This window comes from Aspergillus pseudonomiae (assembly GCF_009193645.1).
Source record: "Aspergillus pseudonomiae strain CBS 119388 unplaced genomic scaffold BDV37scaffold_47, whole genome shotgun sequence".
In the NCBI taxonomy this organism is placed as follows: Eukaryota; Fungi; Ascomycota; class Eurotiomycetes; order Eurotiales; family Aspergillaceae; genus Aspergillus; species Aspergillus pseudonomiae.
The window spans coordinates 1-24,058 of record NW_022476039.1 but is presented as its reverse complement, the minus strand read 5'-3'; the positions used below and the strand labels follow the sequence as shown (position 1 = coordinate 24,058).

The window sequence follows — 24,058 nt, the reverse complement described above, 5'->3', positions numbered from 1 at the left end:
TCTTGGAATTAGAAGGCGTACGAAGGTCTCGCAAGGAGTGGTAGAATAACTATCACTACTCACTCCTTTTCTTAGCCTTGCATCCATGGGATACAAGCATAAAGTAATTCCAATTTCTGAAACGGGTGGTAGATGCTATATGGAAGAGAACCCGATCTATTCTTTGTATTACAGTTCGTTGAACCAACACATTCGTTATCCGAACGCAATTGTCCGGAAGCGTCGCTGCGCCTCCCCACATGGCGGCGATTCTGGACTGTTAACTTCGCCGTTCCTGTACTGTCATCTCACCAACTCATCTTCTCATCTCATCATTATACCCTCTTCCTTCCGCCCCTTCACTTCCATCCACTTTGTTCGCTGCAGTTTATTTCTCCCTCTTTTTGTTTTTGTCAACTCTTTCTATACCGAATTAAATTTGACGTCGAGTCCCCAACCAGTCAATGAACAATGCGGGGATCTGAGGCTTCGGGGCTCAGTGCCCTATGGGGTGCTCCCTCGACCCTCACCACTTCCGTGATAAGCGATCCAACGACGTCGCCAGCCTCACAGTCTCGCTATCCGACCACCGATCCTCAACGGGTGGCATCCAATATCGAACATGTCCTATTGGCAATGTCCTCTTCAAGTCAGGATGGCGGTCTGGTCGGCGCCAGTGGCAATTCGGGTTCTACCGGCAAGGGTATCTTGATCGGCGTCCTCTCCGCCTTCGGATCTGCAGCAGTTGCGGTGCTTGTTCTTGCGATATTCTTCTTTTTCAAGTATACTCAACGTGGTAGAATTATTCTGGACCGCATTGGGCGGCCGGGTGAATATGATGATGAGCAAGCGTTCTTGCGCGAGGAGACCGAGGCTTTGGAGGCCATGGATGATCTGTCGCGGTCCGAGTATCTGAGGGCAAAGGGTGAGTTTCTGCTCGTTGGCGGCTGAATGCAAAGACTTTGTGTAGGAGTATCGCTCATCGCTAATCTGCGCGGTGTTCTAGCATTCATCGAAGCTAACCCACCCGAATCGATGCAAACCGATATCTCTCTCTCCCAGTTCCTCGCGATCCAAGAAAAGGGTGTTTCAGCATGGGAGTTCCAACCGGAGCTGGAAATCGCCAACTGTTTTGTCGAGGCCCGCACAGAGATTGAGTTCTACGACTCTGAATGCAGTGTGCAAACCAATTTACCTGTTCCGAAACAGAACGATGTTTACTATTGGGAGGCGAAGATATACGATAAGCCCGAGAATACTCTTATTGGTATTGGCATGACCACCAAGCCATATCCTTTGTTCCGGTTACCAGGTAGGTTTACTATCGCTTGGGTGCATGCCAAACGCTAATGTCACTGTTTCTTAGGTTATCATAGAGCCTCAGTAGCATACCAAACCACAGGTCACCGGAGATATAATCAGCCCTTTACGCCAACACTATATGGCCCTCCGCTGTCGCAAGGCGATGTGATCGGCGTTGGTTATCGGCCCCGCTCAGGCACGATATTCTTCACTCGGAATGGCAAGAAATTGGAAGATGTGGTTCATGGCCAAAAAGCTCAAAATTTCTTCCCCACTATCGGAGCAAATGGGCCCTGCACCGTTCATGTCAACTTCGGACAAATGGGCTTTGTGTTTATCGAGGCCAATGTCAAGAAATGGGGATTGGCGCCAATGACGGGTAGTTTAGCTCCCCCGCCACCGTATGGTAGCGAGCAGGGTAGCATTTTGCTGGAGTCCGGTCGCGAGAGTGCTGCTCAAATTTCCCAGCGAGTTTATCAGGATGCCAACAATGCACGTACGAGTTCCACAGTCCGAATTGCACCATCAGCCAGTCCCGGTCCGGTCCGGTCCCCGACCGATATTTCCCTGGCCCAGCTCGCCCACATTCCTTCAAATGAAGATGCTGGAGAAGGCTCAAGCCGCACAAATGTTGGTGATGGGGAGCATACTCCACTGTTGAATACCCAAGATATCGACCAGGCTCCTCCACCGGAATACTCGAGCCCCGATAGCAGCCGAAGAGGTAGTGAAGATCTGCCACGCCAGGATCAACCGCCTATACCTAGCTATGATGCGGCCGTCGGTAACCGGGATGGCAATCCTTCTCGTTCGAATGGGATCAACTAATTCAGCCGAGGCGTACAATCTAAATTTTCTGTTTCGTTCCGTTACTAGCAAAACCTATGATGTGTGTATATGGTCTTCGAGCCATCAAATATGCTGGCTTCCTCTCTGTTAATTGATTTTAGCGGCCACGGTTGGCGTTCCAATGGATGGGATTATTGCGGTTGGGGCTTTTATGGGCTTTATGCCACCAGGATGTGGCAATGACATGAAATAAATAACGTATATAGGGATTGGTTCTTTGTGCTTTGCTTTCTATGTCTCTTCAGATCGACATGCTTTGGGGAAGACATGGCACCACCAACGTTCTGGGCAAGCTTGCAGCTCAACCCAAGGCATGTAGGGATCTGCTTACCCCTGGAAGGGTCTGACATATCAGACCTGTCAAATGATATCCTCTTTTACTTTCCTTCAGAAGTACTTGCAACGGAATAACTCTATGCTGTGCGTGGAGGGTGACGCTTGAAGCAGCCCACCCACAAACAATGCCCTTTCTTGACTGCATCTACACTCACATTTACTTTTTTCTGCCTGTATATGTAGTGGCAGAACTGCAGCTGACTTCTCATCGCTAATTTATGTTTATATCTGCTAGAGGACTTAACACCCTCTCATGCTTCATGGTATATTTACTACATGTTGTCTTCTCGTAAAAGAAAGCCATCTCTGCGGTAAGCTTTTGAGAATTCAATGCTGGCAGCAATAATACAAACTTTACCAGGATAATGTCTAGGATAAGAAACTCTTGATAAACAAGCCGCGTTAGATATAACGTCGTGGTAGTCTGCGGTGATATAGAGATCATTCGTTTCGATTTGCTAGTGCTATTATTAGATCCCACATGGCAAATGGGACACTGTTAATACCTCAACTCGACTTTTATCACCGTGTCCCCTTGACAGTCAGCGGAATGTTTTATATAATACATTTTCACACCTGAAGGAATTGCTTATTTCAATTCCACCCGGTACATATCTTTCTTCCTCCGACCGCGAGAAATGGAGAGAGAGTGAAGTACATTCTGCCGTGAGAATCCTTTGTTGTTTGTTCCTTTGGATGACCCTGGCGCCAAGTGTCTCTCTTTCCTTTTGCAAATCAATACATACATTCATTGATTAGGACCGGCTCGTAAGGGAAGGTAGGAGCACAGTTACTTCCCACCACCGCTACTACCTAGTACTACTATCCCTACACCGAATAGGACGAGTACTCCACATACTCACCTCGTAGGGCAGAAAAGAAGCAAAGCAAAAGGGAAAAAGTGGGTCAGACGAATTGAATCAGGTAATGAGTTTCCCCACAATCTCAGATCGATCACCGAGTTTCAGGCGATAATCGGCTGGCGTGCCGCAACTGGAGACGGTCTGTCGACGTCATCCAACCATACATTTCCTTTCAGCTCGCACGGTTACACTCGAGCTGTTGCTACTTGCGCTAACTTTATTCTCCATCGGTTGAAATGGAAGAATGGGCCTCTGCTTACCCGCCTTTTGCTCATGTGAGGGGGAAAGGAAAAGGGAAAAAAAAAAAAGAAAAAGGAAAAAGAGTCACAGCTGGGCTGAAGGCTGTTCCTTTCGTTCCTGATCTTATTTCTTATCCCATTGTTCCCCAACTCGAAGTACGCGGCACCACTCTTTAACCTCTTTCTCAACTGGCTGGGGTTTCCCACTAACTTCTTGAAGTAAGAAGGTAAGGCATACAGGCAGTATACGTTGCCGATTTATCATCATTACTTTCTTTGTCGTTCCTTGTTGGGCCTATCCGTCAACCGTGGTTGTCCGATCGCAGATTACCAGCCACATTTAAATCACTTCCGCACGCGAACTCCAAAACGGAGGAAAAAGGAAATTCTGCCCTAGAAAAGGTTCTGGTTTGTGCAACACGAGCCTTGTCGGAGATTCTGTGGACAGTAGCAATCCTACCGAAGGCAATTGCAATCAATTTGTGGACGCCTTGACCCGGTCTTTCGGTTCTAGAAGCTCTCTGTCGGTGAGTCCTCAGCAATGATCATCTTTACATGTCGTGACGGAAGATCTCACAACGCTTTGTTAGTGCTCGAATAGTTCCGCTAGTCCTGTACTCAGCCAGACAACATCCCAAGGAGCTGTAGAACCATTACGCATCTCCTTGCCGCACTCCAATTGCGAAATCGCGTGCGACACGAAATTGCCAGAGGTCTGCCGTTTCGCTATATTTCTGACGAGCAAAAGCAATGAGATAGTTGTCGACCAGATGACGGACTCACTTTATTAGCTTTTAATCTTCCTACCAACTGTGAATCTCGCGGTCACCTCTGCAGATATACACACACTCTCTTCTAAAAGTGAGCTGGCCAGCGCTGAGAAAAATACCATATTCAATACTCGGCACCTCCACAGATTAGATGCTTGTTTCCTGAATCTGTTAACCGAGGGAAAACAAATCTATTTTCTTAGTTGCGTACAGACGAGAATGAATCAGTCACGAGGCAAACGGGCTTCCGGGAGAGGAAAAGGGAAGGGGAACACAAAGCAGGATAGTGTAGGCCCAGAGCTCAATGTTGAAGTTCCTGCAGCGGGTCCGTTTGCGAGGCCCCCCGAGCCTGGCAAAGGAGATCTACAAGTAATTGTTCTGGTAAGTCCAGCCTATAACACACGTATAACAATTCCCATTCCGTCAATTACCAGTCTGTCTCGCTTCGCATGATGGTTTCGTATCCGAAGGACAAGGCCTTGTGGCTCCTGCCTAAACCATCCCTCGGCGCTCTATCTTTCCGCAGTATCACACGACTCCCGGAATTCGACAGATGGGCTGAATGCTAACTTGTCTCAAAAGGGTCCAACAGGAGGCCCACGGGAAGATCGAGTCACGGGAATTCTCGTCCGATCGACATCAACTAGCTGGAGACCAGATACAGTGATTGCGGTCGATGCGGGAACACTACTCAGTGGAATAATTCATATCCTAGAAACACACAATGACATGGATGAGATGGTAGCTCAGGCTGGCCCGTTTACCGACATGTCTCTACCTTTCCAGACTGCTCCAGCGAATGCAGCACACATCCTGCGAGAAGTCATTGGACCCATCTTGGTCACTCATCCGCACTTAGACCATTTCTCAGGATTTGCCATGAACTCGCCAATCCTAGAGGCAACGAACGGTCCGAAGACAGTAGCTGCACTACCTTCTGTCATCTCCGCCATAAAGACTCATATTTTTAACGAAGTGATCTGGCCAAACCTCTCAGATGAAGACGGTGGCGCAGGTCTGATCACCTACCAACGTTTGCAAGAAGGAGGCAACCCAAGGATGGGCCGAGATGAAATGAGAGGCTATACTCGGGCTTGTGAGGGTTTGTACTACAGATGTTTTGGCGTTAGTCATGGGTGTACTAGGAGACACTATACCCCCGAATCTGAGATGCGGCGCTCGTTAAGTACTGCAATGTATCTGGGTGATCCATTCATGATGCGTTCGGCTTCAAGAGCCGCTATCTCCTTGACACAAGAAGAGCCAGGGTAAGTTTGGTCCTTTGGATGGTACCCGTAGTACTAAGCAAACGAATTGTATAGGTACATGTCTCCGGCCATGCGTAGACCCTCGAATCCACGAGATACCTGGACGAGTGTTGAAAGCTCTGCATTTTTCATACGTGAACAACACTCGGGCCGCGAGATTATCATCTTCGGCGACGTGGAACCCGATTCGATCTCAGTCGAGCCCCGCAACAGGCGTGTTTGGGAGGCGGCAGCGCCTCGTATAGTTTCAGGGAAACTACGCGCGATCTTCATCGAATGCTCTTATACTGATGATGTGGAGGATGAGTCCTTATACGGCCATCTTTGCCCCCGACACTTAATCGCGGAGCTCAAGGTGCTGGCTAGTGAAGTTGTTAAGGCCAGATACCCAAGCAGCTCAGGGACTGGCAAACGCAAACGCGCCAGTAGAGAAACACCCGCAGACTCGCAGCCAACGAGTCCCAAGACTCGGCGGTCACAAGATGTGCTTCCTGGGTCTTCTACAGCGGCAATTACCAGCGCTCCCCAAGCAGTGCCCGGCAGCTCCACTGATCCTTCTGGTACTCAAGCTATAGGAGCCCTGGCTGAGAAGTCTAACTGGCCGCACGATGAGGCACCTTTGGTTAGTTTGAGTGTCTATCTCATTCATATCAAAGAAGACATGGACGGTGGCCCGTGTCCAAGTGATACTATCGTGGCTCAACTTCGAGACCAGGCGCAGGCTGCTAATCTGGGATGCGAATTCCATGCACCCAAACGTGGAGAGAGTGTTCACATTTAAGGGTGACAGACCGATAAAGCTCCTATTTGGTTTTCTGAGTCTCATGTACTCTGTATGAACAACGTTCATAAGCGCCACGTGGCCCAGGATTGTGATATAAGAAGGTTCCTGCCTCATATCAGGAGGCCCACTCTAAGCGGAGACTGGATCGTTCTACGATCTTGGTGTCGTGCCCATCGTTGTTTGGTTACAGGGCTGAGCCCATCTCCCTAGTTTCAGCGCTACAAACTTATGTATCTTAAATGATGTACATACATTTACTTTGCTTTCCTCGATTCCATATCTATGTATGTTACGAACTATTCTTTTTACAGCACAATGATACCAAAACTTTGACGGCGGTACCAACGCTCTCCGTCAAGCAAGCAATGCCATCGGCCAGGCATCTTGGACATATTCATTATAACAACCAACTATTGTGCTAACTATAGGACAAGAAGACAAACTATAAGCATCTAAGGATCTTACCTACGCTTTACTTTCTCGCCGAAGCAATCACGTCTTCCCACAGAGACCCTTCACCGTAAGGGATCCTCAGACCCGTCGACTGCTCATCCACCTGCTCTTTAATAGCCGACTGATTCTCAGAGAGGTCCAAAATGGCTTCACCATCTCTAGCGAAAGCAATAAGATCCTCCTCAGTACCCCATTCGCCCATAGCCATCAAACCAACGGGCACACGAGTATCCTGCACAAAACCCGCAGGACAGTTGATAGCCGGACAGCCGGTGAAATTAGCCAGCCACACATACTCCATATTACGCACGGAGGACTTCCCATCCGACAAGCCGCGCGAGAGGTCAGCCTCGCCGTTAATCTTCCAGCCGGGGATGGGCGTACTGGGGGTGAGGATGAGGAGGCCCGGGTGCTTCCTGAACAAATAGGCGAGATGACACATGATGATGTTGCGGAGACGCTGGGAGGCGAGGAAATCCTGGCCGGAAATCTGCCACATGCCCATGGAGACGAGGACCTTGTTGGGGGCCGATAGCTTGCCGATCTGGTCGGGGGTGAGGCCCGAAGCGATTTCCGTCATGATGGTGAGGACATGGGCGCGCTGGCCTTCCGAGAGGTAAGGGATTGTGATGTCGATGACGTCGTAGCCTTGTTTGCGGTAGAAGTCGAGGGCTCGATCGAAGACAGCGCGGACGGGAGGCTCGGCGCGGTCGATCCAGTCGCTGACGATACCGATGGTTTTGGTGCGCGGCTTGGAGGAGTGGACTTGCAGGGTAGTGAGGGGGTCAGGGAAAGATGCGGATGATGGGTCTTGCTCTGCGGGTGCGGGCGCTGCCATGATGCGGTATGCGAGGGCCAGATCGTCGATGCTGGCTGCCATAGGGCCGTAGACGCCGACCGTTTGCGCGAGGGATACCGTTGGCGTGGCGCTAATGCGGCCATGTGATGGCTTCAGGCCCCAGATTCCACAGAAGGATGAGGGGATCCGAATTGAGCCTCCGCCGTCTGCGCCCAGGGCGATGGGCACCAGACCTGCGCCAACAGCGTAGCCAGACCCGCCGGATGAGCCGCCGCAGTAGTAGTTGCGGTTATGGGGGTTGCGGGGTGTTCCGTGATTTGGGTTGTTGTTGTTGGTATCTATGTTGCCTTAGTTAGCTATGCTGTTTTTTTACATGGGAAGTAATATTGTAGACACAGCTTACCCAGACCCAACTCGTGCATGGTCGTCTTTCCAACAATGATTGCGCCGGCCTCTTCCCATTTCTTCACACACCATGATGTCCCCGTAAAGTCGCCTGTGAAATCCAGTTTACTTCCCACAGTCCGTCGATATCCTTCAATGTGCACTTCATCTTTCACAGCAACCGGTACTCCGTCCAGCGGACCCAGCGGCTTCCCATCCTTGTATCTCTTTGTCGATGCCTCCGCCGCAGCACGAACCCGCTCGACCTGCGAATCTAGGAACGCAATGGAGTGCTTACCGGGAGGTTTCGCATCCCGACGGATTAGGTGCATCAATGTGTCGGCCACGGCGAGGGGGGTCAATTCGCCAGATTTATACAGCGCATGGTAATCGGCAGAGGTATAGTAACCCGAAGACCCATTCCTCCTCTGAGTTGGGATGGTAAGTTCAGCCGGGGATGGGGAAATGTCGGGCTTGTTCTCAAGAACAGGTACAACGGTAGGATCGTAGCGGGCGGCGTACTGCTTCAAATGGGGAATATCGTGGATTATATCGAAGCCGGCATTGCGCCAGAAGTAGCTTTGGATGAAGCTCACGTTGTGGATTCTGATTGGGGTGAATTATTAGTTGAAATTTCGTTTGTGATCCATATCCTTTTTTCTTCCTTCTTCCTTCTTCCTTCTTCCTTTCAATTTGGCAGAAATGCTTGGTTGGATATAAAGCTTACAGTGTAGCTCCGATAGCTAGAGGGAGGCCGCGAAAGACGGGGATTGATTGGTCTTCATTCTTGTAGGGGACGGACGGTCCTTCACGGACCTCGGGATAGTGGATGAACTGCGGTTGGGAGCTCATTGTGAGGCGTGGGCGATCTCTCGACCCTAGAGCACAGAGGAGTGTGGGAAAATGTAGCAGTGATGAGTGTAAATCATTCTGTTGATAAATCAATCAATGGACCGCGGTTCAGCATGTGGTCCAGCGCCAAGCCACAGTGTCACATCATAAGATGACCGATCGGCTCCATCGATTTACTTATTTATAGTTTAAAGTTCGTAATGTACATATGTCCATTATTATTCTACACAATTTTTATATAGACAACTCTATGTTTTCACAAGCTGAGCTTGATGTTAGCTTTGTCCAGTGCTAGTGCGACGCCGGTTATGATGGCCACATATGCGATCAAGACCGCCATGGCATGCGCAGTGGTGACGTCGAGTGTGGGGACGCTCAGATTCACAGCTCCCGTGAGGAGATTTGCTACGAGAAACAGTGCCAGCCCATTCTTGTTGAAGGCTGCCATGATGCGGCTTGTCGCAAATGATGTCCGTTCAAGTTCGCCGTCCTTCCCAGTTTCCCGATGGGTGGAGGGAAAGAAAGTACTCTCGAGGAGACAGAAAAGGAACAGTTGAGCATTGTTGAAGGCAGACACCCAGAGCACATAAGGCATGTTAGCCAGACGGCGCGAAACTGGGATTCCGGCCCCGAAACCCATCGCGTGTGTGGAATTAAACGCGAAAAGCGTTGTCCAAACAAGAGTTTGCAGTCCCAGGCTAATAAGCACACTCTTTCTGGCTTGTTGGGGTGACCGTGACGGCGACGTTCCGCGCGGGATGATTCTGATGCCAATCGCACGTCCAGCAAGGAAGATCGCAAGGTATCCCAGAAAGGAGAAAATACCTTCCCGGTTTTTAGAAAGCAGGTCTGGCCCGCGCGGAGAGACAAGAATGTAACTCTTAAGATCTGTCGATTCCAGGGCTACCTGATACAGGACCGAAATACCCAGGGACAGGATCTCGTAGGAAGGGATTATTGTAGCTAGGGCGTCGAAGATCTCCACAAATGGGGGTAGGAGGCCCAACGTGAAGAAGAAGTTCCAGTGCACTCCGTATTCCGTTACATGTTCCGCATAGTCGAGACCTTTGACGCTATATAATCGGATCAATCCAAGGACGAGTAAAGGGATTGAGTGTCGTGTGGAGGCTGTCAACCTCTGCCACAGGGCAATCTTCTTTGAGCGACTGTTCCGACCTTTAAGAATTGAACGAGCAGAGACCACTCCGCTCGAAAATACAAACGACCCAACACCAAGATCCATGAGTGATGTGCCCCAGTTCTCAGCTTTCGCGAACCGCCGAGGGAAAACGCGAAAATCAACCGCTAAGATAGCAACGCAAGTGATGACCATCATAGCGGCACGGTATGTTGTGAGAAACGGGTGAACAGGTAATGGTTCGGGCGAGTTAGACGCATGCTTTGGGGCATTCTTCTTAGCTGCGGCTGATGAGCGCGGAGGTTTAGCTTTTGGTAGCGTGCGGGAAGGCGTCGAAGTGAGGAGTAGTACGAGAGCCGGAAGGGCTAGGAGAATATTCAGGGTCCATGGCGCAGATGAATAGAGTGTGGTTGCAAAGAGAATGGACAACACGTTGAGGAAGAAGTCGGTGACTAGTGCCGGCGCACCATAGGGATTGAAGAAGGAAAGACGAGACTGGAGCACCGACCAGAGAAGAACTGAGGCCTGGTTAGTTGATTGTGTTAGTCAAAGCGTAGCTGTAGAGCGAGGTCAAGAAAGAGCACCACTTACAGGAGCAACGAGGGTGACGGCGTTGATCTCCAGGATGCTTCCACCTGTGAGATTCGACACGAACGCCTCTTTTCGAGCTTTGTAACTTGAATCCATGTTAATGCCTCGATTGCTGGCTACGCGTTGAAGCTTCCTTCCAGTGACCCCCTCAGTTCAATTCAGTACTGGAGAATTGGGTATAATTTCTTCGTCGATCCATACCAAGGGAGAAGCTATCGGACAAGATGATGACAGCTTGCAATCAGCGTGCATCGAACAGCATGTACATGTACATGTACATTACTGTACGGTACATAAGTGACAATGCAAAGGAATGCGGGGCTGTCCATAATTACGGTGTATGGTAATCCAATTACACTAGTTACTTTCCCCTCAAATGGCAATTATTTCGATCAATTATCTTCTGCCATCTTCCACGCAATTCCCCAATTGCTCTCCTTGAACAAGCCAGGCTCTTAAACGTTGGCAATAGATATGGCTACGCTGATATCGTCTTCTTGAAACAATAGCCACGTAACTCAATTAATTCTTTCCTGGACACCGTCACAGCGAAATATATCTCGTCAGCAGCATTTGATGGCATTGAAAGGGATTGGTAAAACAGGCCAAGGGGTGAAGCGGAAGGAACTAACCAACTTAGACCCCTCTCGTACTTAACTTTCCTTTTAGCATCGAGCCATGACTCGTGTCCACCAACGTCGGGTTTATTTTTATTTTATTTTATTTTATTTTATTTGACCTTGATCTCCCAAATCGCATACCGTGGGACATATTGTTGGCTATACACTGTCTCTATATAAGAGACACGAGATTCTAAGATCCGAGACTGGGCAAGAGTCTCATAGGCCTTTGACCATGGATAGTGTCAACCATTGAATGGAGGGATATTCTCTAGTTCAACACTAGGCTTGGAGCCTGTGTCCCAGGACCAACTTAGCATGAACCAGTTGCGCAGAGGACGGTCCATGATTGGTACGGGAGCGACACTACCCTTGCTTTCTGATGGCCAGAAATAGTGACTAACATTAATAAACCATGAGATTAAGGCCGGATTATATTTGAAACAGGGAGTCTTCTCACAATATCCATGTCTGTCATTCACACAAACCATCTGTCGATTCCGGACTCCGCGAAGTCGATCATCGTCGATTTCCAGGAATGTAAACGACCACTTTCGCCAACAAAAAAGCGCGGATGCTGTTAGGCTATTCTGATATGTTGTGCAGCAGCGAGAGGGGCCCACCACACACGGCATTAGTACAACATCCACTGCATGCTATTGTTTAGACCAACATCACTTGCGCGCTCTGGGGTATTCTCGGCACTGTCGATAGTATCGGGGAATACAACGATGTTATTCCTGATACCTCGCTTTTCTACGTCATATATGACATATACTTCGTAAAGAGATTTCAAAAACTGAGCTCGGGGATAATGATTCGGACATTTCAAATAATCGAAAGGGGATTATGGGGAAAAGGGGGGCTCTCTCTCTCTCTCTCTCTCACAAAAAAAGAAAAAAAAAAAAAAAAAAGGAAAAAGGAAAAAGGAAATAGGTGGGATCTCTTAATGTACTCCATCCATTATGAATTCTAGACTACTAACCGTCGTAGGGAAACTTGTGGGTGCATCATGCATCGTCTAGGCTTGTTGACTGCGCCGCACCCAAAAAGAGAAATGGGAATTTCTTTTTTCTTTTTTCTTTTTTCTTTTTTTTTCCTGACCACCCCTTCGTTTCCCCCCTCCCTTGGACATTCTCCCCAGTACTAACTAAAGGCGATTTCTTATTAACTTAACTCTCGCGATCTTGTTGGTCCAACAAACATCTGCCGCTTCTCGATAAGCTGGCAACTTCTATGGACCCTCCGAATCTTTTCCGCTTCGGCCCAACGAATCGTAGTTAGACTTGAACGAGCCCATTCGCAAGTGGAGTCGATCTACCTACCTCGTGGTCAGCACCACCCATGGTTTCAAAGGCTCCGTCCAAGATCTGAGAGGCTTACACCCACGCTCAAGTTGGATACGGCTTTCCATGTTGGGCATAGAAAAGTGATCTGGGTTGTGGCGCTAAGATGGATGACGTACGTTTCGTTTAATCTTATTGACCAAAGAGCTTCTCGTTCATCTGGCAATCGCCAAGACCGGCAGATCCCAGGAATCACTCGCTCTTTTCAAATAAAGGGCTGATGATCGTTTCGGATGCATTCCACACCTCGTGGGCAAGTGGGCTCCAGTGTGGGAAACCCTTACGCCAAGTTATGGCAGACTCCTTCCTCTTTTCGCAAAAGTGGCAAGAGCTGAACCGTCATTTACGGTTTCGAATGTTTCAAATGCCGATAAAATTCATTGTTCGAGACGATCTCGAAGTTTTCTGTGGCTCTGGATTTTCTTAGGGGATTTAGCCGGTCTCACCATGTGGCCTGGGGTTCCTAGGGTCCACCTGTTGATAGATTCTGTCTGTACGGCCATCGGCTCGATAAAATTTCAAGAAGCCCGAGGTTCTATCTAGAGGCAGCGCCAGCCAGCCCAGTTCGATACATTGGTAGCGCGGCCCAGTACCATTATGCATGACTGGCTCCGGCCTATCAGAAAGACTCCAGCGTCAAGCAACCCCGTCTATTAGCTAGGGTAGTAGGTAAGGGTGCCGGGGGATTGCTAATTGCAAATTAGAGCAGAACTTGTAGGTCGGGAGGGCCGGAAAATGCACATAGCATCGCGCCAGACCCATAGTAATAACTTGTTGGAGGAAAGGCGCTACGCCCGTCGTAATCGACGCCCCCTCTCACAGGGTTTTCTGTCCTTTGCGCACGCCCATTGGCGTTCTTCACGGCAGAGGGACCGTTGTTGAACAGGGGGTTTTATTGTTGGGAGCTCATCTGCTCGGGAATCGACCCTTACTCTTAGCGACAATCTGGAGACCCAAGCTATTAGGTATTTTAGGGCCACAATGTGCCTAGTTCCAAAAGTACCCGGCCAGATGAGGCTTTGCGGGCTCACCTCCCCGCAAGAACGAGCCTTTTTTTCGTGGCCGTCACAAAACGAAGGATACAACTTTCCTCTATCCACCCGCTTTCTATCAAGTGGTTCCTCCCTCGTTCGCTTGGGCATGCACACCATATTTTAGTGCGATCCACGCATATGGCACAACCAGTCGCATCCTGAGGTCCTGGATGATTCGATCCCTGTAGCCCGCCCTAGAAACTGGGATGTATCACATTCATCTCTTCGATGTTTATGCCTGTCACCCCTCAAGGACGCGCCACCCCCCTCCCTCGGACACTCTGTCGATTACTATAGCAAGCACATGATGGCTTCCAATCCAAACCCCCAGCCTAAAAAACGAGAGTCTCGTGCTGGGACGCGAAAGGTGACGTCTCTCTCGGCAGAACAACTCGAAAGGAAGCGCGCCAACGATCGGGAGGCCCAAAGGACTATTCGTCAGCGGACAAAGGAGCACATCGAACGTCTGGAGCACCAAGTAGCGGAGTTAAAATCAAAAGGGGAACAATATGACCATGTCGTCCGAAGAAATACTGCTTTAGAAAACGAGATCAGGGCTTTAAAGCAACAACTAGCCTTGGTAAGAAGCGGACAAGCCTATTCAAGCCCAGGTGTGTGACATCGTCCTTACCGCTTGTCATGTGGCGCGGTTGCAATGCGACCATGACTGACTGTTTCTGAAGCAGGCGAGGGCTCATACAATACCCCTTCTGGGCCAGTACTTCCTTCTCAATTCACAGAGCCCTTGAGTGTAAATCCAGTTTCCAGGACTCCGTCGGCTCTTTCAACCTCCAGTCAAGTCTCCGTTGTGCCTGACTGGCAACAGTACGGTTCCACAGGGTCACCATCTATCTGTGAATCGTCGGATGCAGATTATACGAACAGGGTAGAACCTTTTATATTCGAAGGCCAGTTACAAACGTCGAATCCGATGCCTGTTGCAGCACCCCAAGCTAGCTTCAATACCCCCACCGGCCATCCTGCTGAGCCCGGTTTCCACTCATATTCACACTTGTACCCAGGAGGGGGTCCCAACCAAGTGCGCCGAGGGGAGCATCCGCACAACCCTCAACACGTGCAATGTGCGACAAGTCAACGCTCAATGTCTGTGCCAACTATACCGTCAGAACGGGAACTTCGTGGATACCCAGTGATTCACGCCGCGCAACAGTATCAACAAGCCCCGGAACAGTCCCCAAGAAACGATTACGGCTATGACTGGACTCGTCGACAGTGATTCCGCTGGCAAGTGGTCATTAAAGGTGATATTTCTTCATTGTGGCCTAAATGTCGATGCACAAATTTAATACTGGTATCCAGTACGCGACGAGAATGTCCGTGCAGTTCAGGCACGAAGCAAATATCCGACCCTCTACACCAACCTGTCCATGGGGCATCAGTGCGTACGCTGGTCTTATCCACCTTGTCATGGTAAATATTTCTGTTTTCTACTATCGGCCCCAAAGCAAGGCCCCTTGCACGGTACTTTGCTCATTATCGCTATGGGTTCATCTCAACTCAACATTCCACTCTATAGCGGGCTACCTTTTCCCTATTATAATAGTAATAGCCTGGAGTATAATACCTAGAAACCGATCAGTCGCCCACCTGACGGAAATGATTAATGATGATAACTACCGAACCATATACGTTACGAAGTTTTGCAATGAATATGTTCTGTGTTGCAGTGAATGGCTCTTGGGCATGCATGATACCTCGAATACGTACTAGGTTTCCCGAGCTTCTTAGAACACGGTATGAGATCTGCAACGACGAAATGAATTATACAGTACTCCGTATATTCCTTCGGCATTTGTCCCGGTGCTGACGCCTTGCACCCCACCTAAGGCCGAGTTTAATGTAAGGGATAGAGTAGCATGTCCGGCCTTATCGAAGGGGGATTCGATTTAACAGATTAAACCTATCACATCATTCTACAACAAAAGTCTGTTTATAAATAGAATGCTTAACGCGGTTTTCAAAATCAAATGCTAGTTTATCATACAAATTGTTCATAACTCTAAGATCAGCAGGGGCATGCCATGGAGCTTGCGGTCATCAAGTGACTACATCCCTCAAGAACGTATGCCAGTTATCTAGCAACACCAATAGAATAATAAGGCTTCACATGTAGTGAGTTTTAGTTAGTATACTGCTTCTGCAGAAGTTTCGCGATGGTCTGCAGCTGAATATTGCTGGTTCCTTCGTAGATAGCGCCGATCTTGCTATCACGGAACATCTTCTCTGCGATGCCCTCACGCACAAAGCCCATTCCGCCCATCCATTCAACTGCAGAGCCGGATACGCGGCCTGCAACCTGGGAGGCATAGAGCTTGGCCATCGCGGCGTCATGGACGAAATCTTGACCTGCTTCCTTCTTGCGTGCGGCATTATAGACTAGAGCACGCGCTGCAGCAATTTCGGTGTAGGCCTGTGCCAACTGATGCTGCATGCCTTGGAAGGTTCCAATGAGCTGGCCAAACTGGCGGCGGTCATTCCAGACATAGCTGTCGTCAATAGTTAGTGAAGATTCTTCGGCATGATGGGGAAAAAAGATACGTCCGGGCTGTCCTTACCGAGCAGCGTTCTCCCAGGCGCCCAGTGCCAAACCGGTCATCTGAGCAGCAATACCAATGCGACCCTCATTAAGGACGCTGATGGCATACTTGTAGCCCTGTCCTTCTTCACCGAGGAGGTTGCTCTTGGGAATCACCACGTCGTCGAAGTTGAGCACGCAGGTGCTGCTGGCGCGGATGCCCAGCTTCTTCTCCTTCTTGGCAATAGAGAATCCGGGTGTGTCCTTCTCGACAATAAAGGCAGTAATACCCTTGTACCCTTGGCTGGGGTCAAGGTTGGCGAAGACGATGAATACACCAGACTCCATAGCGTTGGTGATCCACATCTTCGAACCATTCAGCTTATATCCATCGGAAAGCTTCTCGGCCTTGGTCTGCAGAGCGAACGCGTCTGATCCAGATGCAGGCTCAGAGAGACAGAATGAACCAACAGTGCCCGTAGCCAGCTTGGGCAACCACGTCCGTCTCGCCTGGGCATCACCGTATTTCATGATAGCCGTGTTTACAAGTGTGTTATGGACATCGACCATGACACTGACGCTAGGGTCAATCCTTGCCAATTCCTCAATCGCCACGATAGCGGATGTGAAGTTCATGCCGGCTCCACCGTATTCCTCGGGGACCTCAATACTCATCAACCCTTGCTCGAACAGCTGCTCGACAATGGCGGGGTCCATTGCTTCCGCCTCGTCCATGTCTCGGACCTTAGGTCCAATCTGCTCCTGAGCGAACTTTGACACTGTGTCGGCCATCATCGACTCTGTTTCGGAAAGAAGGGTGATCGGGGTTGGTGTCAGACTGGACAAGTCGATATCCCGCCGGCGGGATGTGGTAGAGAATGCATGAGTACTGTTCAATCAATGGTAGTCAGTGATGAGTACATGCACATTCATTATATGAGTTCACACTATTTGGCAAAGCAGTGGTGAGCGAACTACTGGAGAAACACACCTCCGAGCTAAATGAGAGGGCAGTGGCCGTCTTGCGGCCATGCGGAAGGGAGTAGTAGTGCGGCACAGAGGCCGCAACGCGCGGGTAATAGACGCCATTGCAGGGGACTGAAATAGGTAAGTTAAGCTAAAGGCACGGAATCAAATGCTTGACTGCACAGAAAAGAGGGGGAAGAGAAAAGAGAGGAGAAGTGAGCTGGGGAAGGAAGATGGTGTTGGAGCGGAATCACGAGGGCTCCGAAGACGAGCCTCGGTTAACCGCGGCTGTCGAGTAGTCGGGACAGCAAGCTTGCTTCCCCATGGGTTGCCGGCGGCCTTACTCCGGAGTATTTTCAACGGCCGGCGGTACCAGGATTTCCTCTACATTATCAATTTCGCTTTACTACGGAATAAAGATAATCTTCCGATGATCTTAGTTTCGTGTCATGATCTACCCCCATTTATTGAACACTGACCACTTTATCCGGATCGAACGCCTTCGACTGAGCGAAGTAGTACCCCCTCTGATTCGCCACGAGTCGTTTCCCAGTCTTGTCGTCTATGAAATCGCAATTGTAGTGCGTATGTCCAAATGCCCACAGACACACTTGGGCATTCTTCCAACATGGTTCTTCTGCGATGTCCGTTGCGAACCCTGAAGACAAAGGGCTGTTGGCATGCACGGGGTCAACAGCCGCTGCCGCAAGGGTTGGACTATGATGACTAAATATCACTATCTTGCGACGCGGTTCCGACTTCACAATCTGAGAAACCTGATCGTTAAGCCATGTTCGGTCAGCCTCATGGGCAGCGCAATGGGCATCGACAGTCCAATCCTCAATGTGATAAAAATCGTTAAGGCCAAAGCTAACATGAGTTTCTTGGCTCTTGAGGACTCTGGAATATAGTATGCAGCCCAGAACGGTAATATGAGGGGAGATATCGTAGCGTGCCTGATCCATGAACACAAACTCCCCCAGCTGCTGACCCTCTTGCGTTCGTTTTTGAATAATGGTCCTAGAAAAGTTTTGCATTTTTTCCCTTGCAGCCGTCCAATTAGCGTGGTATGGTTCGTGGTTTCCTAAGAGGAAAAAGACAATCTGAAACTTTTGAAGCTGAGCTTCAAGAAAGATAAACAAACCATCGTCCTTGACATTGCCGATATCGCCCAGAAGCGCTAGGTAGGGCGCTTTGGGAGCGATGTCAAACAAATCATACGCCTCGGGGGTTTCTAGGTGGAGGTCAGACAGGATCTGAAAAGACACCATTTGATGCCAAGATGTCCGTGTCTCGAGAGCTGATTTTAAGCGCCACTAATACTAGAAAATTGGAGCTTGTGACTGAAATAGCACTGCCTAGTAACTAAGTGGTGTTGTTGGGAAAGATCGCGTCTTTGGTTTGCGGAAGAATCCCCGACCAGCAAGAGTAAGATCCAGCGAACAACAGATGCAGAATATTCAGGAATGTCTCAACAGAGACGAAATGTTCACATGCAAATTGCGGGTGAGGTTTATTTTCATCTGGTTCAAGCCACTCATGGCAAAAGACGATCGAAACTGTGGCGGTGTATTCTTCATGCTCCTGTGGCGCAGCAATGTTGAGATCCAAAAGGGAAAAAAGGGGTGACCCAATGCTTATCTAATCCAGAGTACAGGGTCCCTTTGACAACGTCATTGGCTATGATGATGCCCCTCCAACAAGACCAAGACTTCTCTTGACAGATATATTACTGCCTCTGACCTTCTCAGAGATTGAATACATTTTTACTATCTCTTGTACAGCTGCGTTACCCTCAGTGACTTCTTGTCTTGGGACAATCACACAGAGATTCCGTCTTTTTACACTTAGCGACTGTCCATCTTCCCCACAGTATCAACAGTTCCCCGCTTTGGGTAATAAACAGGGGTACCGTCAACTTTATCTCACTCTATCGATATCATGTCGGGTACCGCTCATGACCCTCGCCTTCTCTACAGCGTCAACAACATAAATGCTTTCCATATCCAAGATGGCGAGGAATCCGAGCTCACCCCATCGGGGCCTCAAACCCTTTCCCTTTTAATGGTTCCGACAAGTGCTTCTACACCTCAGAGCTCTCATGATGGACCAGCAGAAGAAGATTTCTATCTTCATCTTCATCTCCCTCCAGAGTTAGATCTGGCACTTCCAGCCTCTACACAGATCTATCACCAGCCACCGAACAGCTATTTGATTCCTCGCTGGGATTTGGGTCCAGATGCTGGCGCGTTCATCCGCATACAATTTCCCGCCATTGGGAGTAGCCCTGATAAGGTATCTCAGGAAGATGTTGATACATTTGAAACGATTCTGGCACAATGTACCGCATTCCTCGAGCGTGCAGCCCCACCGAAAGAGCATGCTCCGTACAACCCAGCAGATTTTGCACCAGGTGCAGGTTATGTCTCGTCCACGAGTCCTGATCAGAAGGACCCTCATGGGCGGATAGTGCTCGTTGATGAAGAGGATGGCAGCGTTGTTGGTGAAATGGAAGGGTATGATGTGGTTGAGAAACCTGGCGTAAAGCCTGGCTCTAAGAGTAAGTCGGCCTTATTCTCTGTAGGCGTGATCCATGGTTAACTTTCCCTAGGGCCGGTGGAGGTAGAACTTCCTGCAGAAGGCGAAGGCAACAAAGTCAGCGTCAGTAACGTGTCTGAGGAATACCTGCAGATGGCCCGACACCCTGCATATAAGAACTCAACACTGGTCCAAACTTCTGCTACTGCTTCTCGTCTGATCGTGACTGGTTCTTCATATGTTGCCAATATGATGACTAGCGGAGCTGAAACCTTTACCAAGAAGACCAAACCTAACCCTAAGCCAATGACTTTCTCTGAGGCAACTCACTCAAGGGTCCGTAAGGTTGGGAATTTGACTCATGGTGCCGCCGGCCTCTCAGCCAAGACTGTTGGCCAGGTCGGTAAAGTTGCGCAGAACTTCGGGGCTTCGTTAACCCGTCGCAACCCGGATTCAAAGCGCAAGGGCGACAAGGGAGTGAACGGCGACTACAAGCCGGGCATACTAAACAAATCAATGATCGCATTCTCGACACTGGCAGACGGTATTGAGCAGAGTGCCCGTACCGTACTAACCCATGGCTCTGCTGCTGCCAGTACGATGATTGGGCATCGGTATGGAGCTGAGGCCGGCACTGTGGCAAGCGATTTGACCGGGGGCGTGAAGAATGTGGGACTAGTCTACATTGATGCCACGGGGGTCAGCCGTAAGGCAGTCCTCAAGTCAGTAGCTAAGGGTATGGTTGTCGGGCGCATGCGCAACGGAAAGCAAGTTGTGGTCGGTAGTGGTGACGGTGGAGAGGTGCCCCCGGCTGCAGGAGGTCGGAGCAATAGAACCTCAGGATCAGGTGGGCGTGATCCCGTTGCAAGACGTCCATCTCCGACCCCTACACCACCGCCCGCCTATGGTGCTCCGAACACAACGTCGCTCGGTGGAATAAGCATGTCAAGGGGCAAAAACTGAATATATGCAGGGATTTTGGTATAAATCTCGGCCTTCAATTGTTTTCTTTTCTTCGTCTTGTTCCTTCAAGATTTGGAGCTACATCCTGTGATCATCTTTTCATGATTTTGTTGTCACTCGGAGCTTATGTCAGTTACAGCCAACTTAATATCTAGAATGAAATTCCTGTACATACCTATTATGGATGGTACCTTGTGCCCCGGGGCCAAGAGTCATACAAAATATTCGAAAAGGACTATCCGTTTTAAGCACTGAACGTAGAAAATTTTCTGTATCTGTCTTCTTCGCTTTTCCCTGTCATATGGAGAGTGGGTTGCCTTGATCAAGGCCCACTCTTTCGCCTACCTATCAATAGTCAAATACCTACTCTAGATATCTCAGAGTCTCGTCTATCTACTAACTGGGTGGATACCTCCAATACTAAGCTACGTAAGAGGAACTTTCTCCGCAGTAGGGCTGTTGCTATATAGTCCAAATATTCAGCCAATATTTCGAGTAGAACCATAATTTGTTGGCAAAAAGCAGAGCTGATAAACGTGCCACCCCTAAGATGGACGGCTGTTATAGTTATTTTTGTATTTGTTTAGCTTCTGCAGTAAGCATGGCAAGAAAGTTTCTTTACTGAAAGGACTGCAAGTATTATGCTATAGTAAGAAATTCTGAAGTGTCCTCAAAGAGCTGCAATACTTAGAAAACCATCCATGATCCTAGCCTCGAAGGATAATTATGTAAGGACCCGTTGTCTAGCATGGTTAATCCACCTATAAACAGATGCTTTTATCCTACCAGGTGAGTATCGTATTATTCATCTAAATCTCCGAAACTGTCTTGGCATGAAAACATCTATCCCCATCCTCTTCTATTTCTCCGCCAACGTTACAGGTGTAAATTCTTCCCAACGTCCGCCGCCCAGCGGTCCGAACTCCGTCCTTTGGCTCTACCTGGTACATGAGATAGTCTAATAAAGCAATCGTTTCCCGATTCAATGCACTACTGTGACTAGTGTACACAAATTAAAATACCTGCAGCTCTCTTCCCGAAGATTTAGCATCACAAGGATATTCGTAGACTCTGCTTGGTATGTGAAATCCTGTCAGGTATTCTGATCCTTCTACAGCTCTGCATATTTGCCTCGGCCTTTCAGATGACTTTGCTGGGACTATCACTATAAGACAGTCCTTTCCTATAGTCAGTTATGCGATCTGTGATCATCTCGTGGTTTGGTTGACTAGCGCCCGGCAAAGGCGGGCGTTCCTTGGGACCAACGGTGCAATGAAGGTAGTGTGAACAATATGTCGTTGAAGAAGTCCATGGAGAATAAGAAGAGATCGAAGGACGAAAAGGAGAACACCAGTTAGGGGGAAGAATGCACTGGGATACAGTATCACCTACATACTAGTTCGAGCGATTGGATACGCTTAACTATGTATACGAATGAGGCTTAATCACTGTGCAACCCCATGCGGCGGGTTCAAAGATCTTATACTTGTATATCAAGATGACCAAAATAAATTCAGTGGTCAATTCTGAGAATGGCTCTAGCTTGTACGATAGAGCATGAATCTCCCTAAATAGGACTGTTTAACTGTAGCGTTATTCCACGAGCTGCTTTGAATAACTGATATTGGGTCCCGCCGCTTCTATGAGGGTCCCGTGTGAGCGCTCAGTAACCGCAGCTTCAATAGTATTTATCCATTGCCCGTAGGGCGATCCTAGCGGCGAAGGTTAAAGGGTCGGCTAATCCGAGATTGCCCTGGATTGTAATTAATCTAGCCGAGTTGAGAATGGGAAAGAAAAGAAGACTGTACGATGGTCTGTTGATGACGAATCTCTCCGAGGATATGCTTTGCGTGTACCTCGCTATCTACCTCCTTTATTGGAATGAATTATTTGAATGCTGGGATGTCCTTGCTGGAGGAGCCTAGTGCTGTATATGCTATACCTCACTGTTGAACACATCCGCAGTATAATACTTATGCATTACTGCACTACTAGTGTAAATTTCATTCACCGAGCTAAAGGCTATGCTGGATTATGACAGGGAACCTTAAACCCAGGACAATGGAGATCTGCTCTGGAATGCGGGACGTAAAGAATGATGATAAGATAGATCGAAAATATGATCGATAAACCAAGGGATATAGAATTTAAGCTCACGAGAACATCAAGATTCCGATTAGTTAACCATTCATTCAAGCACAATTGGTGGGCAGAACTCTGGGTCAGTGACACCCCTACCATGGTTGAGGCCAGAGTGGAGGCTGGGGGTAAGGGGGTTGGTCTGTTGTCATAGAGACTGTTTGACTGGGCTTGCCGTTTGCTGTAAGTCACTCATTAAGGTAAAGTAGAATAGCAGGAGACTCAAAGTCAGTTGAGAAACACAAGAAACATGCAAATCAACATCAACCACAATAAATCCCTGGGTTAGAAGTGGCAAGGGTACGGAGGGCTCCGAACAGGTAACCCCGTCTCAAGGGCCAATCAACAACGGCGGAATTTTCGCACTGGCGCTTCAAGATGACGATCGGCTCGCCCCAGAGGCTCTAGTGAACTTGCCGTCCCGGGAGATGAAACAGTGGTTCGCTTTACCCCTGATGACTTGGCAGCCCTCATTTCCCTTGGTCGGTCTAGTTGAAAACAACAAGTCGGAATCTAGATTATGGTTCTCTTTAAAAGAAACAAAAAACATCGTTGTGGGTGGAGGTGATATGTGTCTCAATCGCGTGTGTGATGTACGAGGGCTACATAGTATTCCTGTAATCGCCCGTACGTTGTGGATGCAGTAGGATGGATATAGTGGTACCTACTAGTTCCCCATCTTGGACCTGTTGATAGGTAACGGTTATTAGGATGCGTTCATGCTTCAGGATGTAGCAATTACTGATAGACAATACCCCAGGTATTAATCGCTATTATTATCTTTGGATTAGCGCCTATACTTTTCCCAACCCATCAAGGTAATGGACAAGAACACGTTCAGGCCTTTGAGAATAATAGGCGATCAGGTCATGTTTGCTTTCGGGAACCTTGACTCTCGAGAACCAGAGAAACAGGAAGTGGATTATCCTACATTATCCACTCAACTATTCCAGGAACGGCATTCGAAAAGATACTGGTCCATATCTAAGGCCCGGAGATTGAGAACTATCTCTTCCGGTTTATCACAATTACTGGCATGACTTTAATAATTATATGGACTTTCAAACCATGTCATAATCATGGTTAATATAAGTCGTTGGTTAATTGTTGGACCCATTGACCCGCTGGGAGTGACTGACTTATTCTTTTTATTTTATTTTTTTTTTTTTGCCCCAGCCAGCAAAGCAACGTAGTCTACTTTGGTTCTAGTTCCTAGTTGGAAAGTAAGTCAGGTACCAGTACTACTACTACTACCTCTAGTAGGTACCTTAAGCTAGTACTGGTAACTGGTCCGGAAAGGCCAAAAAAA

The 24,058-nt window shown here is 48.7% G+C and overlaps 8 protein-coding genes across 8 annotated transcripts; 4 read left to right on the top strand and 4 right to left on the bottom strand.

Moving 5' to 3' along the window:
* The first annotated feature begins 346 nt into the window (after nt 1-346).
* Nucleotides 347-2,168, top strand: BDV37DRAFT_152770 (SSH4 family protein). Its single transcript, XM_032079012.1, has 3 exons — nt 347-904; nt 986-1,291; nt 1,346-2,168. Exons 1-3 carry the CDS (start codon nt 451-453, stop codon nt 2,107-2,109), a joined length of 1,524 nt encoding a protein of 507 aa, XP_031940049.1. The 5' UTR covers nt 347-450; the 3' UTR covers nt 2,110-2,168.
* Nucleotides 2,169-4,083: 1,915 nt separating this feature from the next.
* On the top strand, nt 4,084-6,508 carry pdeA (3',5'-cyclic-nucleotide phosphodiesterase PDE1). The gene is made up of 3 exons (XM_032079010.1): nt 4,084-4,719; nt 4,921-5,606; nt 5,661-6,508. Exons 1-3 carry the CDS (start codon nt 4,558-4,560, stop codon nt 6,385-6,387), a joined length of 1,575 nt encoding a protein of 524 aa, XP_031940048.1. The 5' UTR covers nt 4,084-4,557; the 3' UTR covers nt 6,388-6,508.
* Nucleotides 6,509-6,624: 116 nt separating this feature from the next.
* BDV37DRAFT_152658 (amidase) lies at nt 6,625-9,005 on the bottom strand. The gene is made up of 3 exons (XM_032079011.1): nt 8,754-9,005; nt 8,046-8,632; nt 6,625-7,980 (listed from the first exon to the last, which is right to left on the bottom strand). The coding sequence occupies exons 1-3, from the start codon at nt 8,876-8,878 to the stop codon at nt 6,863-6,865; spliced, it is 1,830 nt and encodes a 609-aa protein (XP_031940047.1). The 5' UTR covers nt 8,879-9,005; the 3' UTR covers nt 6,625-6,862.
* A 53-nt stretch (nt 9,006-9,058) lies between these two features.
* On the bottom strand, nt 9,059-10,853 carry gwt1 (putative GPI anchor biosynthesis protein Gwt1). The gene is made up of 2 exons (XM_032082354.1): nt 10,608-10,853; nt 9,059-10,541 (listed from the first exon to the last, which is right to left on the bottom strand). Exons 1-2 carry the CDS (start codon nt 10,701-10,703, stop codon nt 9,135-9,137), a joined length of 1,503 nt encoding a protein of 500 aa, XP_031940046.1. The 5' UTR covers nt 10,704-10,853; the 3' UTR covers nt 9,059-9,134.
* A 2,701-nt stretch (nt 10,854-13,554) lies between these two features.
* On the top strand, nt 13,555-15,338 carry BDV37DRAFT_272588 (bZIP transcription factor; the record flags this gene model as incomplete). Its single annotated transcript, XM_032084897.1, has 4 exons — nt 13,555-13,572; nt 13,861-14,218; nt 14,294-14,777; nt 15,197-15,338. 4 exons carry the CDS (start codon nt 13,555-13,557, stop codon nt 15,336-15,338), a joined length of 1,002 nt encoding a protein of 333 aa, XP_031940045.1.
* A 409-nt stretch (nt 15,339-15,747) lies between these two features.
* BDV37DRAFT_272587 (acyl-CoA dehydrogenase mitochondrial precursor) lies at nt 15,748-18,380 on the bottom strand (the record flags this gene model as incomplete). The annotated part of the gene is made up of 4 exons (XM_032084896.1): nt 15,748-16,114; nt 16,184-17,032; nt 17,135-17,241; nt 17,589-18,380. 4 exons carry the CDS (start codon nt 18,378-18,380, stop codon nt 15,748-15,750), a joined length of 2,115 nt encoding a protein of 704 aa, XP_031940044.1.
* Nucleotides 18,381-18,866: 486 nt separating this feature from the next.
* BDV37DRAFT_152565 (senescence-associated domain-containing protein) lies at nt 18,867-20,667 on the top strand. The gene is made up of 2 exons (XM_032079009.1): nt 18,867-19,669; nt 19,721-20,667. The coding sequence occupies exons 1-2, from the start codon at nt 19,051-19,053 to the stop codon at nt 20,608-20,610; spliced, it is 1,509 nt and encodes a 502-aa protein (XP_031940043.1). The 5' UTR covers nt 18,867-19,050; the 3' UTR covers nt 20,611-20,667.
* Nucleotides 20,668-22,589: 1,922 nt separating this feature from the next.
* On the bottom strand, nt 22,590-22,966 carry BDV37DRAFT_251814 (uncharacterized protein). The gene has a single exon (XM_032082353.1). The coding sequence runs from the start codon at nt 22,849-22,851 to the stop codon at nt 22,633-22,635; it is 219 nt and encodes a 72-aa protein (XP_031940042.1). The 5' UTR covers nt 22,852-22,966; the 3' UTR covers nt 22,590-22,632.
* Between the last annotated feature and the right edge of the window lie 1,092 nt (nt 22,967-24,058).